The 13,945-nt window shown below is 35.1% G+C and overlaps 2 protein-coding genes across 2 annotated transcripts in view; one reads left to right on the top strand and one right to left on the bottom strand.

The window, feature by feature from the left end:
* The window catches only part of LOC125066351 (lipase member H-A-like), a 39,599-nt gene extending 25,939 nt beyond the window's left edge, over window positions 1-13,660 (top strand). The window contains exons 6-8 of the mRNA XM_047674402.1: window positions 11,709-11,900; window positions 13,148-13,316; window positions 13,595-13,660. Coding sequence (XP_047530358.1) covers window positions 11,709-11,900; window positions 13,148-13,316; window positions 13,595-13,652 — 419 coding nt within the window. The 3' untranslated portion in view covers window positions 13,653-13,660. The remainder of the gene's footprint in view (window positions 1-11,708; window positions 11,901-13,147; window positions 13,317-13,594) is intronic.
* On the bottom strand, window positions 4,606-10,934 carry LOC125066350 (aldehyde dehydrogenase X, mitochondrial-like). Its single transcript, XM_047674401.1, has 11 exons — window positions 10,835-10,934; window positions 8,331-8,435; window positions 7,938-8,205; window positions 7,733-7,849; window positions 7,198-7,385; window positions 6,754-6,856; window positions 6,283-6,464; window positions 5,914-6,075; window positions 5,663-5,820; window positions 5,342-5,416; window positions 4,606-4,820 (listed from the first exon to the last, which is right to left on the bottom strand). Exons 1-11 carry the CDS (start codon window positions 10,862-10,864, stop codon window positions 4,745-4,747), a joined length of 1,464 nt encoding a protein of 487 aa, XP_047530357.1. The 5' UTR covers window positions 10,865-10,934; the 3' UTR covers window positions 4,606-4,744.
* Window positions 13,661-13,945: the final 285 nt, after the last annotated feature.

Below are 13,945 nucleotides of genomic sequence, written 5' to 3'. Positions count from 1 at the left end.
CTTAGCGGAGCCATCCCAGAGGTGCGAGCAATATTCAACGCAGGACCGTACCTGTGTTTTATACAGCAGGAGCAGTTGAGCAGGCGTGAAAAAACGCCGCACCTTGTTCAGGACTCCGAGTTTACGTGAGGCTGTTTTTATAACAGCCTCGATGTGATCCTTTGGATTGAGGTCGCACCGAACGTCGATTCCCAGTATGGCGACTTTGCTATGTATCTCCAGCGTGGTGCCACAGAGGGAAGGAGGAGGGGAAAATGGTGACTTTTTCGCTGTGAGAGCGCACACCTGTGTTTTCTTGGCGTTAAACTCAACAAGATTGTCAGAGCCCCATTTGGCGATGAGTCCTAACGTCCTATCGAGCTCAACAACAAGATCCCTCCGTCTCTCCTCAGTTTCCGCCCGTCCAGCCGCTGCGCGTCCGTGGTATCCCCCGTGCACTGTACTGTCATCTGCATAGCAATGTATGTTCCCAAGAGAGAGCATATCATTGATATGCAGAAGAAAGAGCGTGGGGGATATCACAGACCCCTGGGGGACTCCAGCATTCACTACATGGGATTTTGAAGCGCAACCATCAACTAGAACGCGAAGGCTGCGCTTGTGTAGGAAGCTAGCAATCCAGGTGCAGAGCTGAACCGGCAGACCGTATGCCGGCAGCTTGGAGAGAAGACTTCTGTGCCAGACTCTGTCGAAAGCCTTGGAGATATCGAGGCTGACGGCCAACGACTCTCCACGCTTATCGATAGCTTCACCCCAGAGGTGTGTTACGTACGCTAGAAGATCACCTGTGGACCGTTTTGGTCGAAACCCGTACTGACGATCATTAATTAGACAGTGATCTTCTAGGTAATGGATCAGTTGGTTGTTTAAGATCCGTTCCATCACCTTACAAAGAACTGAGGTGATAGCTATTGGCCGATAATTTGCCGGGTCAGATCGATCCCCTTTTTTGGGAACCGCTTGCACATTAGCTTCTCTCCAAGAATCCGGCACACATCCTGTAGAAAGAGACAGCTGGAACAGGCGCGTTAACACAGGAGACAGCTCCGCTGCACACTTCATCAGCACTATGGCTGGTATTCCATCGGGACCGCTAGCTTTCCGCACATCAAGTGATTGTAGCTCTGCACGTACATCACGTTGCCTGATTTTGATGTCAGGCATCGTGTAGCCACATGAAGGAATTGTTGGTGGCAGCGCACTACAATCATTGATTACGGAATTATCCGCAAAGAGTTTTGCCAGAAGATCAGCTTTCTCCTGCGGACTGTGAGCTAGCGATCCGTCCGGATACCTGAGCGGTGGCAGCGAAGGTTGACAGAAATTGCTTTGCACAGATTTGGTCAGACGCCAGAAGCTACGGGAGCCTCTAGGATGTGAAATAAGGTCATGGCCAAACCGCGCAATGCGCTGTGCATCCGCTCTTGTGTATGCCTTCCTACAAGACTTGGAAGTTTTATTGTAGGTTGCTTTCAGTGAGTCAATGTTAGATGCCCCACTAACGCAGCCATTGATCCACGCGCGATATGCCGCCTGCTTAGAAGACACAGCATCGGCACATTCGCGAGTGAACCAACGGTTACGCGTACCCTTACTGGCGAGGTCTGAGTTAGGAATATAGTATTCCATCCCCAACAGGATCTCACCAGCAATAGCAGCGGCGCTAGCTGTCGGGTCATTTTCACTGAAGCAACGCTCCTTCCAAGGGACTGACGCATAGTAATCGCGCAAACCGTCCTAATCTGCCGACTTATAGTGCCAAATGCGACGTTTGCTTACCGTTGGTGGCGGCAGCTTGGCCTGTGGCACTTTGGTAGATATCAGGCAGTGATCCGAAGAACCAAGTGGAGCCCGAACCTCAACCTGATATTCCACCGGGTGGCTAGTCAGCAGAAGGTCCAGTAGGGAAGGCGCTTGCCCGTCAATGTCTGGGATCCTGGTGGGCTGATCAACCAACTGGGTCAAGTCATGCGTGAGAGCGAAAGCATGGGCAGTCCTTCCCGCATGGTCAGTTTTGGAGGACTTCAACCATGATTCATGGTGAGCGTTAAAGTCCCCCAAAAACACCAGTTCCGCGTTAGGAAACTGCTCTTGCGCAGCATCTGCCACCCGACTAAGATGGTCAAATAGTCGGCTTGTCTCCAAGTCACCATTGTGGGATCTGTAGAGGCACACGTAGACCCGACTCTGACGAACCAAGTCCACACGTACCACTAACAGGGAGAAGGAAGGGTCCTCCAAGCAGCGCAGACGGTGACAACAAACATCCGTCCTGACGAACAAGCATACTCCGGCTTTCGCTTTGAAGGATTCTTCAAGCATGTAGCCGGGATAATTAAGGTAGCTGGTATCGACAGGACGGAGTATTTGAGTCTCCGTCAGAAACAACATTGCTGGCCGTGCTGTCTCGAGATGGTGGTGGACAGCATTGAGGTTAGCGTGGAGTCCACGGATGTTAACGAACTCAACCTCAAACAGCGTGGGAATGGTGGGGGTGTGCACCGCTGTACGACCGTCATTTCTTTTATGCACTGTCATGGATAGGGGGAAAAAAGAGGAAGAGACGTGAAGCGAGCGATGCGTTGCCACGATAAGGACGGTCAAAGTGTGGAGCTGTGTTTCCCCAATAAGTTGCCAGAAGAGAAAATAAACCGACCCGCCGGGCGGAAGGGCCCTCGAACCCTCCCGGTAGTGGCCGCCGGGACCCCACCGTCCGGTCACCAACCGGCACGACGGTCCACACCGGGATTATGCGTGGCCTGGTGGGGCAGCCTCGCGAGCTGGTTAGGAACGCTTGGGCCCCTGTACTCTGCCACGGGCGGCCAGCGGAACAACCGTTTCTACGGGTCTCCCTGACCGGCGGGCCAATATACTTTCCTCCAGCATTGGTTCAACAGCAACATCCACCGGACCAACACTTATCGCGACAATGCGCGCTCGGGCACTGGCTGTACGCCGGCTGATCTCGAAACGCGGCTGCAAGCAGCCACTTCACGAGTGTTTCACCATGCGTACGGTGGTAACAAGCCAGGCGGATGAATGAATGACATCCTACCATCATAAAAAGTAGTCCATGTCCTTCATAACAAATTTCATAAAATTCGTTTCAGTGGTTTGGCTGTTAAACGGCAACAAACAGACTGACTGACAGACAGACAGAGTTACTTTAAGTTTTATAATATTAGTATGGGTATAGGTACAATTGTTATTGCCTTTATTAATATATTAATTAATCGCGTACTTACAACATAGTATGTCTCGAATTTATAAAATAGTAAAATTGTCTATATAAATTATATTGTCAGTGATTATACGTAATGCCTATATGTTAGAGCAGCATCTATGTCGACTTAGGCAAGCTACACCGAGTCACGAGCGGAGGCTTTTTGATACGTGTTGAAGACGATTCAACATAATCCAGTTCATCCTCCAGGGGCTTTTATATCCTTGGCTGGTTTTCCACTGCGTAAAAAAGGGTCTATGCTGCAGGATGTAACAATTAGTATATCAATATACTAATTACTATACACTGATATATATGCTATACTGTATACTATTATACTGGTTATTCACTAATAAACAGTATAATATACTCAAATTCTCACAAGTGATAATTATACAGTCAGGAATACTGTCAGGATGTAGATGAATATAGTTGAAACGAATACTATGCCAGAATTAGGATCATTGGCGTGAATTCATAAACCTGAGATATTGACCATATCATAATATCAGCTTAAAGATAAAGTTTAACTTTTTACTTCATTAGTATTTTTATTATTATTGATAGGTAATTATTATATATACACTAACAGAAAAAACAAGAGTTAAGAAAAAAATATATAGAGGTTGTTGACCTAACGTCTTTGATGATAACTTAAGAATAAACTTTTAGTGACTTATATGATAGTTATGAAATAATATTTATTGTTATTATCAGAACGAATACATGTATTGAATAAAGTTAACATAACAAAGAGATAAAAAGCAGTATTGATAAAAAAAATCTATCGAATAAGTATTTAGAGAATGTGTGCCTGGAACAATACTTATAAAATTAAAATCGAATGAATCGTGATTTTTATTTTCGCTTTTCTTCTTTTCTTTCGCTTCGCTTCAGGTGTACAATATAGTCTAGACTTTAAACAAATAAAAATATTACATATAAATGTATGTGAACTTTTTAACGTGATAATTTTGATTTTGTATTAGATAGAAAAAGAGAAAACGGATTTCTTTATCTGCATTGGCTTTTTTGACATTGGTGCCAATTTTCTTCGAAACTATAACAAAAATTATGAAACTAAAATACTAACTACAAGCAATATTTTTATTTATTTTTTCATAACGATTTTTTTTTTATTAAATGAGTTGGTTGCTTTATGGCCAATCATATGACAAATGTAAATATTAAAAAAAAAACTTATGTAGTAAAATAAGAAGCCATTAGCAAATGAAAATTTTCATATAAATATGCAATAGTACGGTCTCTCTTCTTTTCTAGGCAGTAACTTCTTGAGGACTTATTTGTTTTTAAAATATATAAAGTACATTATAGTTATGTAAAATATGAGTTATTATTTCTCATGAAATTATTTTATTAAAAAACAACAATTTTGTACAGTTTTGAAACGATTTTTATTAATATGTACAATTAAGTGTACTCTGATGTAAGATTAAGAATATAACCTCCTTTTTTAATTTTATATAATATGATTAAGTTGATATTTTCTGCATCGGTAGATTACATTTGCGGTTTCTTCGGCAGGTTGATAGTAACGGTTTTATTCTCTAGATATTGCAGAATGCCTTCCTCGCCCCTAAAAAAATATATTTTTAAATATATTGATGGAATACCTCAATAAGTACTGGGTATAAATATATTGACGTTTAGAATATGTATATCTACATATTATACAAAATTAAACGAATATGTACGATAAAAAAATCGTGTTTATATAAAACCTTTTTGTTTCAAATTATATTTGTCCAACAGATAAAGATATGTTTTTAGTTAGTAGATTTCAATTCCCAAGAGACTTGACTTGGTTGGGTACGGTAGGGCTTTGTTCAGGCCCGTCTGGGTAGGTACCACCCAATCATTACATATTCTACCACCAAACAGCAAAACTTTGTATTGTTGTTTTCCGGCTTAAAGGGTGTGTGGGCCAGTAGTGGCACAAGAGGCATAACATCTTAGTTTCCAAGGAAATATTTGCGATATGAGAAATGATTAATATTTCTTATAGTACCAATTGCTATGAGGTTACAGTATCTATGGGCAGTATTTATGGGCAGGCCCACTTGCCGCCTATACCCATATGACAAAAAAAAAACTTACATTTCACGACCAATGCCTGATTCCTTAAATCCTCCGAATGGAGTTTGGGGAGTCACATGCTCATACGTATTTACCCTGAAAAATCAAATTAAATATAAATAATTATAATGAATATTAAAAAAAATGATTATAATTAAAAATAAGTTTTTATATTAATTTTAACATTATGTTTTTACCGTAACTGCAATTTTTCGCAACAAAAATAAAAAAACGACGATTTAACGAAATTTTATAAGAGGATATTCGAATTAAGAATATTTTAATCATGCTGTAATGATAATTAACAAGATATATTGAAAATATTGGAATGTATTTATTTACCAAACAGTGCCTGCACGTATATGTTTAGCGAATGCCAAGGCGGTTGTGATATCGTTAGTGACGACTCCAGAACCAAGACCATAGTTAGTGTTGTTTGCACGGTCGATTACTTCGTCGAATGTGTCGAACTTGAGGATACTCTGAACGGGTCCGAAGATCTATATGAATGAATTCATTTACAAGTTATCAATAAAGTTTGTTAATATTTTCAAAGCATTCACTTTTAAGTATTATTTGCGAAAAAATCTTACTTCTTCTTTAGCAATTTTCATATCATCTTTAACATCAGCGAAAACAGTAGGTTGGATGTAGAATCCAGTTTTTCCAATTCTGTCTCCACCAGCAACGCAACGAGCTTCTTTTTTGCCTGATTGGATGTAGCCCATGACTTTTGTGAACATCTCGTTATCAATCTATAAAATAGATATAATTTATCTAAGGTCGTTTCTAATCTTCTTCGTGGTTAATACAAAATGTTTAAGTTGTCGATATCAAATTAAAAATTTTATTAAATTTTGATCTTAAATATCTCTTTGTTGAAAGTATAATTTTATTACAATAAACATTTCCGTTTATATTTATTCAGGTTAGGTTTGAAGTGTTCTTCTGCTGTTCAATACCTGTGGTCCTTGTTGAACGTCTTCGTAAGGATTTCCTACAGTTCGTTTTTTAGCAATTTCAGCGGCCTTTGCAACGAAAGCTTCGTAGATACCAGACTGAACAAAAGTCCTAGTTCCAGCAGCACAGCATTGGCCAGCGTTTGCGAAGGCAGCTCTGTGAGCGATTTGTGCTGCCTTCTCGACTAAAACATAATACAATGTTCTTTTATTTTTGTAACCAAAATGCAATTTTAAATGATTTGCAAAAAAACATATAAATTCTCAAATTATTTATAGTCAAGCTTACATTGCACTTATTTGTAATCTTATCATGATTGTCAACTAAAGTATATTTATGTACTTTAGTTGATAATAAAGTCTATATTAGAATCAATGCACGTAATATGCTAAGAGCATTGTTTTAATATAATTATTATATAAACAACAAAAAAATTTTAATTAAATTATTTCATCATTTAAATTGTTATTTACCATCCGCGTCGTTGAAAATAACTAGGGGGCTCTTTCCTCCGAGTTCTAAAGTGACACGTTTTAGATTTACTTTGGAAGCACCACTCATGATAATTCGTCCAATCTGTAAATAATAATTGAATAAATATACCTATTCTATAAGCAATATTTAATAAACTATAAATTCTCTATAAACAGGCTTTCATAATTAAATATTAATAATATTGCTTTAAAAAATTAAAAGGAATTTTCGAAGATTTTTATCAATCATGCATTTCTTCTTGAAGATGAAGAAGTATCTTTGCTAAGTCTAAAATTTATTACTGAATCTTTTCAATTATACTTAGTTACACTATTTTCTGGTATTAAATTGGATACTAAGTTTTTATCATGTTAAATAACTCAATATTATATGATGATCTCGTATTCTGTAGCGTTGTAATTTGTTCTTTGTAATAAATTCACCTCAGTGGATCCTGTGAAAGCCATTTTATCAACACAAGGGTGGTTCGTGAGAGCTGAACCAGCAGTAGGTCCATATCCAGGAATCACATTTACAACACCCGGTGGGAAACCAGCTTCTTTGATCAATGCCGCTAAGGCAAGTGCAGTTAGAGGAGTCTGCTCCGCGGGTTTAATGACGAGAGTACACCCTAAATTAAAAAAAAAAATGTTACATACGTAAATTTTAACACTTCTTATGTGATATTGTTATTTTATATTCATAGATAATTTATTATTATGTTCCGTCCAACAGATTTATGTTAGTTTAATATAAATATAATTTTAATAAATAATTTAATCTCTATTCAATTGCGACCCGCCGTGACTTCAGACGCAATACCGACCAGCTTTAAGTGATTTGGTATCGAAGTGTAAGCATTGCCGACTTCTAAACTTCGGCCTTCGACCATTTTTTGTGTTACCATTGTTATATATAATAATATGGGGTTAATATTTCGATCGAAGGAAAAAACTTTTTGATAAAACAAAAACATACCAGCAGCTAGGGCAGGGGCGATCTTCCAAACAAACATGGGAATAGGATAGTTCCAAGGCAGGATTTGACCACAAACGCCTACAGGTTCTTTAATTGTCATGGAGAGCACTTCGCCGTCTAAAAAGTTAAATTTATTGAAACAGAAGCACTTGAATGAAATAAAATACTTGAAATGTAATAGAAAATATAGTATATCTTTATTTACCTGCGGGGATAGTGTTACCCAAAATTTTATCAGCTTTTCCGGCGTAATATCTGATAATTTGAGCCGACCAAGCTGCTTCACCTGTTGCCTGTGCAACTGGTTTGCCGCAATCTAAAGTCTCAAGTTCGCCCAAGTATTTCACGTCTCTTTCCATGAGATCTGCCAACTTGAGGAGCAGTCTGCCTCGTTGAGAAGCATCGAGTAGCCTCCATTCTGAATAACGGTGGAATGCCTTTACAGCGGCTTTCACTGCTAAGTCCACATCAGCCTAATCAAGAGCAACAAAGTAAAATTTAATTATTTAACATAAAATGCACACATTGTATGAGTATTTTAGAAAAAGTTGTATATGACAGCGAAATCATTACTATTTGGAACAGTTAGCTTAATCACCTTGTCTCCTTCAGCGACTTGTGTGATGACGGTCTCATCTTGAGGGTTAATAGTGGGAAAAGTCTTCTTACTAACGGCATCCACCCACTCATTGTTGATGAACAACTGTATAAAAATAAAATATACATGTATAAAACTTTAATAACCTAGAAATACTTAGATAAAACTAATTTAGGTAATCGAATCCTTATATTCGTAAGAGATGGATCCATAGAATATTTTTTACCCTATAACATAATACGCTAATTAATAACTTCTATTTACAACATGATTTGCACCTTATAGTTTGTTTAACCTTGACGCTTGAGCGTAAGATAAAAACGATAAAACGTTTACTAGTCAAGAGGAGGGTAAATATATCTTTTTTACCTAGGTTTCTGACTAAATATTAAACTAATATTCGATGTTCAAATAAGCTGTACATAGGTCTATAGATTGATTTATATGAAATCAAAAGTGTAAGGAATTCGGAAAGATGATGATATTTAGAGGGACGTCCCCACATCATAGAAATCATCGTGGAAAATAATAAAATCATTACAATTATAAAAAAATCTCTCGTTTTGTAAATAAATAAATAATTGGCCTTTATGGAAAAACTGTATTCGTGGAATTTGATGCAGAATATAATATGATACTTATTAGATGTATATATATATATATAGTTGATGATGTTATTTAATTTGCTATTATATATTTTTTGCTAGGTCTTCTTAATAAAACAGACAGCCTGAATAAGAGGTAAGCTTTAAATGTATAGTAATATCATGTCAAATTGAGTTTTAACGTCGAGTACGTTCTAAGAGTTCTTTCTTTTTGATATGGAAGATGCGGTGGAGTCACGGACACACGGAGAGATGTAATAATGTCAATAAAAAACCACTGAAATTGTCTTCGTAATATTTGAAAGAATTGTTAAGATATCCTTACTGTGTATACTATGCGCAAATGTAAGCTAGATAAAAATAGAATTGTTTTTGTCATTATAAATAATATCTATACTCTTATAAAATTGCCTAATCATGCTGTCATTACGTATGTTTACGTAAAGAAGATAGTTTAAAGTGATCAATAGACTATACTGGTGAATTGCACAATATTTTATCATAATTATATACTTTTGTAAAGTTATATCAATCCAAATAATCTCTATCGTGATTGCTATAGTTAAATTTCAAATTCGTGTTTGTATCATCAATCTAGTGATACAACGAAGGTATACCAATACCAATTTATCTGATTGAATAAAAATATGAATTTAAAGCTTTGAAAGTTTCATAATTCATTTTCTCTACTTTTTATTATAATGTTTAATATAAATAAGTCCGTATTCATTTTAGTAGCAGACTTATAAGAGATCAGCTGGTGTTCGTTTAGGAAGCCAGTGAATAAAATTTCTACATAATTTGGTCAAATGAAACAAAAAAGCGGGTCATTTGCTTATGTCTGCTCCTGACAAGAATCTAAACATCTAGAGAGCTGGCTTTTGTAGTCATAAAAGTTTTTCAAAGATCTATATGAAGTTTATATTGTTATAGACCTCAATTTTTAGATTATTTAAATTGTGATAAAAAATCAAAATACACTTTATTCAAGTTCGTCCTAACTCTACTCAAAATCAGTGCGCAAATTTTTTGCCTGTTTTAATTGCTTTTAGCGTCTGCGTTTTGGATTTTTTACGTTACCATGATGATACGAAAGTCAGACTCAGGTGCAGATATGAGTAAATAATTTAGCAATGTTTTATTGATGAGTGCCATATTTACATTAACATCGTGATTTCGTGATAAGGGACGGAAATGTGTATAAAGAAGCCCGGGAAGCGCGCTATTTCATTTGATCAATAAGTGCGCGTGGCCGTCTGATTTTACCAACTCATTTACGGAGATGATGTTAACTTTACTTACTACCCAGTTAAGATTAGATTTAACCCATCATAAGCGACCAAATTGAACCGCTATTATTTAAAAACGCAACGTATTTAATTAAGGAGAAGAAGCCCCAACAAAACGAAGAGCCTTACAGACTGTTAATTTATTGCCAAATGCGTTGCTAAGTTTTTTTATTGAATAAACCATTTAATTATCTTTTTTATGACGCTACTACAATGTTCTCCATAAGTAGGTACATATTTTAGTGGATAAATAAATAAAAAGTACTTACGTCAGATAAAAACTAGACATCTCTAACACAAAATGCATAGAGTAATATAATTCCAATTTATATACAAAAAAGTAATACTAAGTAATACTAGTAATAATTGTTTGCAAATATATAACAAAAGTATACGTAAGTGTACATATAGTTTGGGATAAAAATTTATTACAAAAGTTATAATATATCTCAGTGAAGTTAATTTGAAATGGATCAATCAATAATATATATAAATAAGTAAACAAATTAACTTACTATGATTATAAATTAAATATACTATTTTTTAATTAAAAATAGTAATTCAAACAAATGTATTTAATTTAATTAGGTTAAATGAATTTGAAACTTACCTTTGTGTATTTGATATCTACTTTCACCATATTTACTGCAAATCACAACACGGTTGACTGGTCTTGTTCGCTGTCAACAGCAATGTGGTATAAATACACATATATGTGATGAGTACCTAACGCATGAAATAGATAAAATAAATTGCTAGTTATATTGTAATAAACCATAGAGTATACAGTCGAGCTGAAGTAGTCTAGGAAATATACAGAGCAGAACATTTGTCTTAAGAAAAAACAAAATATAGCCGAAGATTTCGGCGATACTGGGTTTTTTATTTACGATATGTGTTAATTATTCATCTCTTTCTCGATTGTAAATGAAAATATATATAATAATATTTTCACACAGTTCATTCGAATGTCTGATCAATAGCCCGCACTCGAGCAACGTGGTGGAATAATTTTTCTTCCATTTCCTTAAAAAGAGAGATTATGAAGAGATAATGATGATGTTTATTGCAAAAATTTCTCAGATTTTTAATCCACGATGACCCCACTCTTGATTCCAATCAATACAGTATGTGATGTATGCTGTTAGAGTGTGAGTTTAATTGCTACACTTAGAGTAACAATGTAGTTGTAGTCAACTAGAAATATGCTCTACTATATGTTCTCGATGTCAATAATGCTGTTACTTATTCAGTACGCAATATTCTGCATTATTTTTTTTTTAATAATATAAGACCCAGGTCTGGACTTTATCAGGCCCAGGAGTTATCAGCCTATTTACGGAAATATGCTGTTTTAATATTTATTTTTGGTCAATATTTAACGTGTTGCATTATATTTATATATTTTATATTTGAAATGAATAAGTACTCAAATAAGTAATAGTTACTGTTTAATTATATTTTTTTAATTATTTTGTTATAAGGTTTAGACCCAGCGCGCCCTCTTGTGTCTAATTACGGATCGAGATTATTCCGCCTCGGCAGAGACGACGCATATGTTGTACAAGTGATACATACAAATGCTGGTTTTCTTGGCGAAAGTGGTCAAGTGGGGCACGCAGACTTCTGTGTCAACGGCGGAAGACTACAGCCTGGTTGCAAAGGACACTTTATGAGTATGCATTAGATATTAAATGCTATTAAAGTTCGAATCTCCATTTAACTCATGCCTGAACATAATACTAATGTTATAATATTTAATTTGTTTTGTTTTGTTTTCCTGATTCGAAATTCAAATTTGGAATAATTATTATTACATTGATATAAATTATATCTTAGAGTATCATAATATAAACCTAAGAAGTATGGTTATAAGCGATTATAAAGTCGTAGGGTAATTTCTTAAGCTCATTTTCTCTTTCATTACACCTTAAAAATCATATTTTTAACGCAGTTTTGTGTGCTTAAAATTAAGAAAAACCAAACAAACAAATGATGGACAGTATAGTAATTTCGACATTATGAGTCTCGTGAACAAGACATTCGTAGATAATGTCGAAATATCGAGCTCCAACAAATAAAAATAAAAAACATGGTAAATATCCCGTTTTAAATACTGTTAGTAATAAAAATAACCATGTTCATTTAAAATCTTATAAATGATGGACATTTTTTAATTAAATTAAATACATAGTAAAATAAAACAAACACATACCAATGTTACATTTTCCTAATATTTGGTGCTGCATATTTAAATGCAAAATTCAAATCCGGAATTATGAAAAAATCTCAAGAATTAAAGAAAATGTCGATTAAAATTATAACATCGCTTTTGTAGAATAAGGTTTAAGTTATCAATCTGTATGAGTATTCGATTATTAATTAAATTATTATTATATAAACTCTTATCTTATCTTTTATACTTCAGTACAATCTTAGTTTTGATAATCAATGAGATGCTTAACTTAATAGTAGTTGCGTTATAGTTTTAAATATAATAAAGCATATAAAAATACAGTTATGAACCAAAAATAATTTAATGCTGCACAAAATAACAACGCTGACACAACTATTTTATCCAGATAAACTTTAAATAAAATACGTGAGATTAATAAAGCGGTAAGTTAAAGTTCGTAAAACTTATAAAATACAAATTCTAATATTCCAATAGTGTATTTTTCTTTGTTTGCACCTGTTGTTCTGGATTTACGCAATTATTATAAAACCGTATGAATTTTTATGATCATGAAAAGTATTAAGAAAATAGAAAAATAAATGATATCTGGATCCCCACGACTCAACTACTACCCTAATCCACCTAATCTAGGTTTTTTGCTCCTATGATGTAACAAGGAAATGATAAAGCACAAAGACAGAGGTATTTTATTTATTTTAAATCAAACATTTGTAATTGTTTTTGCAGGAATTGCGCGATGCAGTCATTTTATGAGTTCCTGTTATTTTGCTGCCAGCGTGCGTCGGCGCATACGTATGGTGGGTGTGCCATGCGACTCGACATGCCCAAAACAAGAGCGATGGGGTTTGCGCACAGATCGCAAGTTAGTGAGGATTGGAGACGAAATACCCGACTCGTAAGTTATGCTACTTATTGGATCATTAGAAGGAAAGAACGAATTAATGCCTTTATGAGTATTTAAAATATTTTATTGACAAAATGAGTCCTTTTGAAACACAAGGTGGACTTGATGCCGAATAGCATTCTGTACCAGTCCACCTTTAGGCGAAAGCGGTACATGAAGGCGGGTCTACTAAAATAACTATGTATTATTAAATAGGTATTTAGCAAAAAAATACCGAGAAGCACTATAAAGACAAATTTTTATACGTAGAATAATACTTAAAATTTCAGATCGCGTGGAATGTACTGCGTACAGCTGGACCATGATGAAAGTTGTCCATTTGATTGATATCTGCAAGAATAATGTAAAAAATAAAAGAACAAATTTTATTAACTGTTACAATTTATTTATTTATTAATAAAATAATTTTATTCGGTCACTTATATTAGTTTATTTATTTAACCATAACAATACCATTTATTACAATACAATTCAATCTAAGAAATTATTATCGATTGCCTCAGTAGGTAAAGTTGAAATATTACGAATTGCTTTTTCCAATATAATATGGATGACATTGAAAAGTTCATGTAATGTCATTCATACAAATTTACATATGTGTAGAAAATAGCAATACGTAC

This window comes from Vanessa atalanta, chromosome 9 (genome assembly GCF_905147765.1).
Source record: "Vanessa atalanta chromosome 9, ilVanAtal1.2, whole genome shotgun sequence".
NCBI lineage: Eukaryota > Metazoa > Arthropoda > Insecta > Lepidoptera > Nymphalidae > Vanessa > Vanessa atalanta.
The sequence above is the reverse complement of the archived record's forward strand: the minus strand, read 5'-3'. Positions and strand labels throughout refer to the sequence as shown.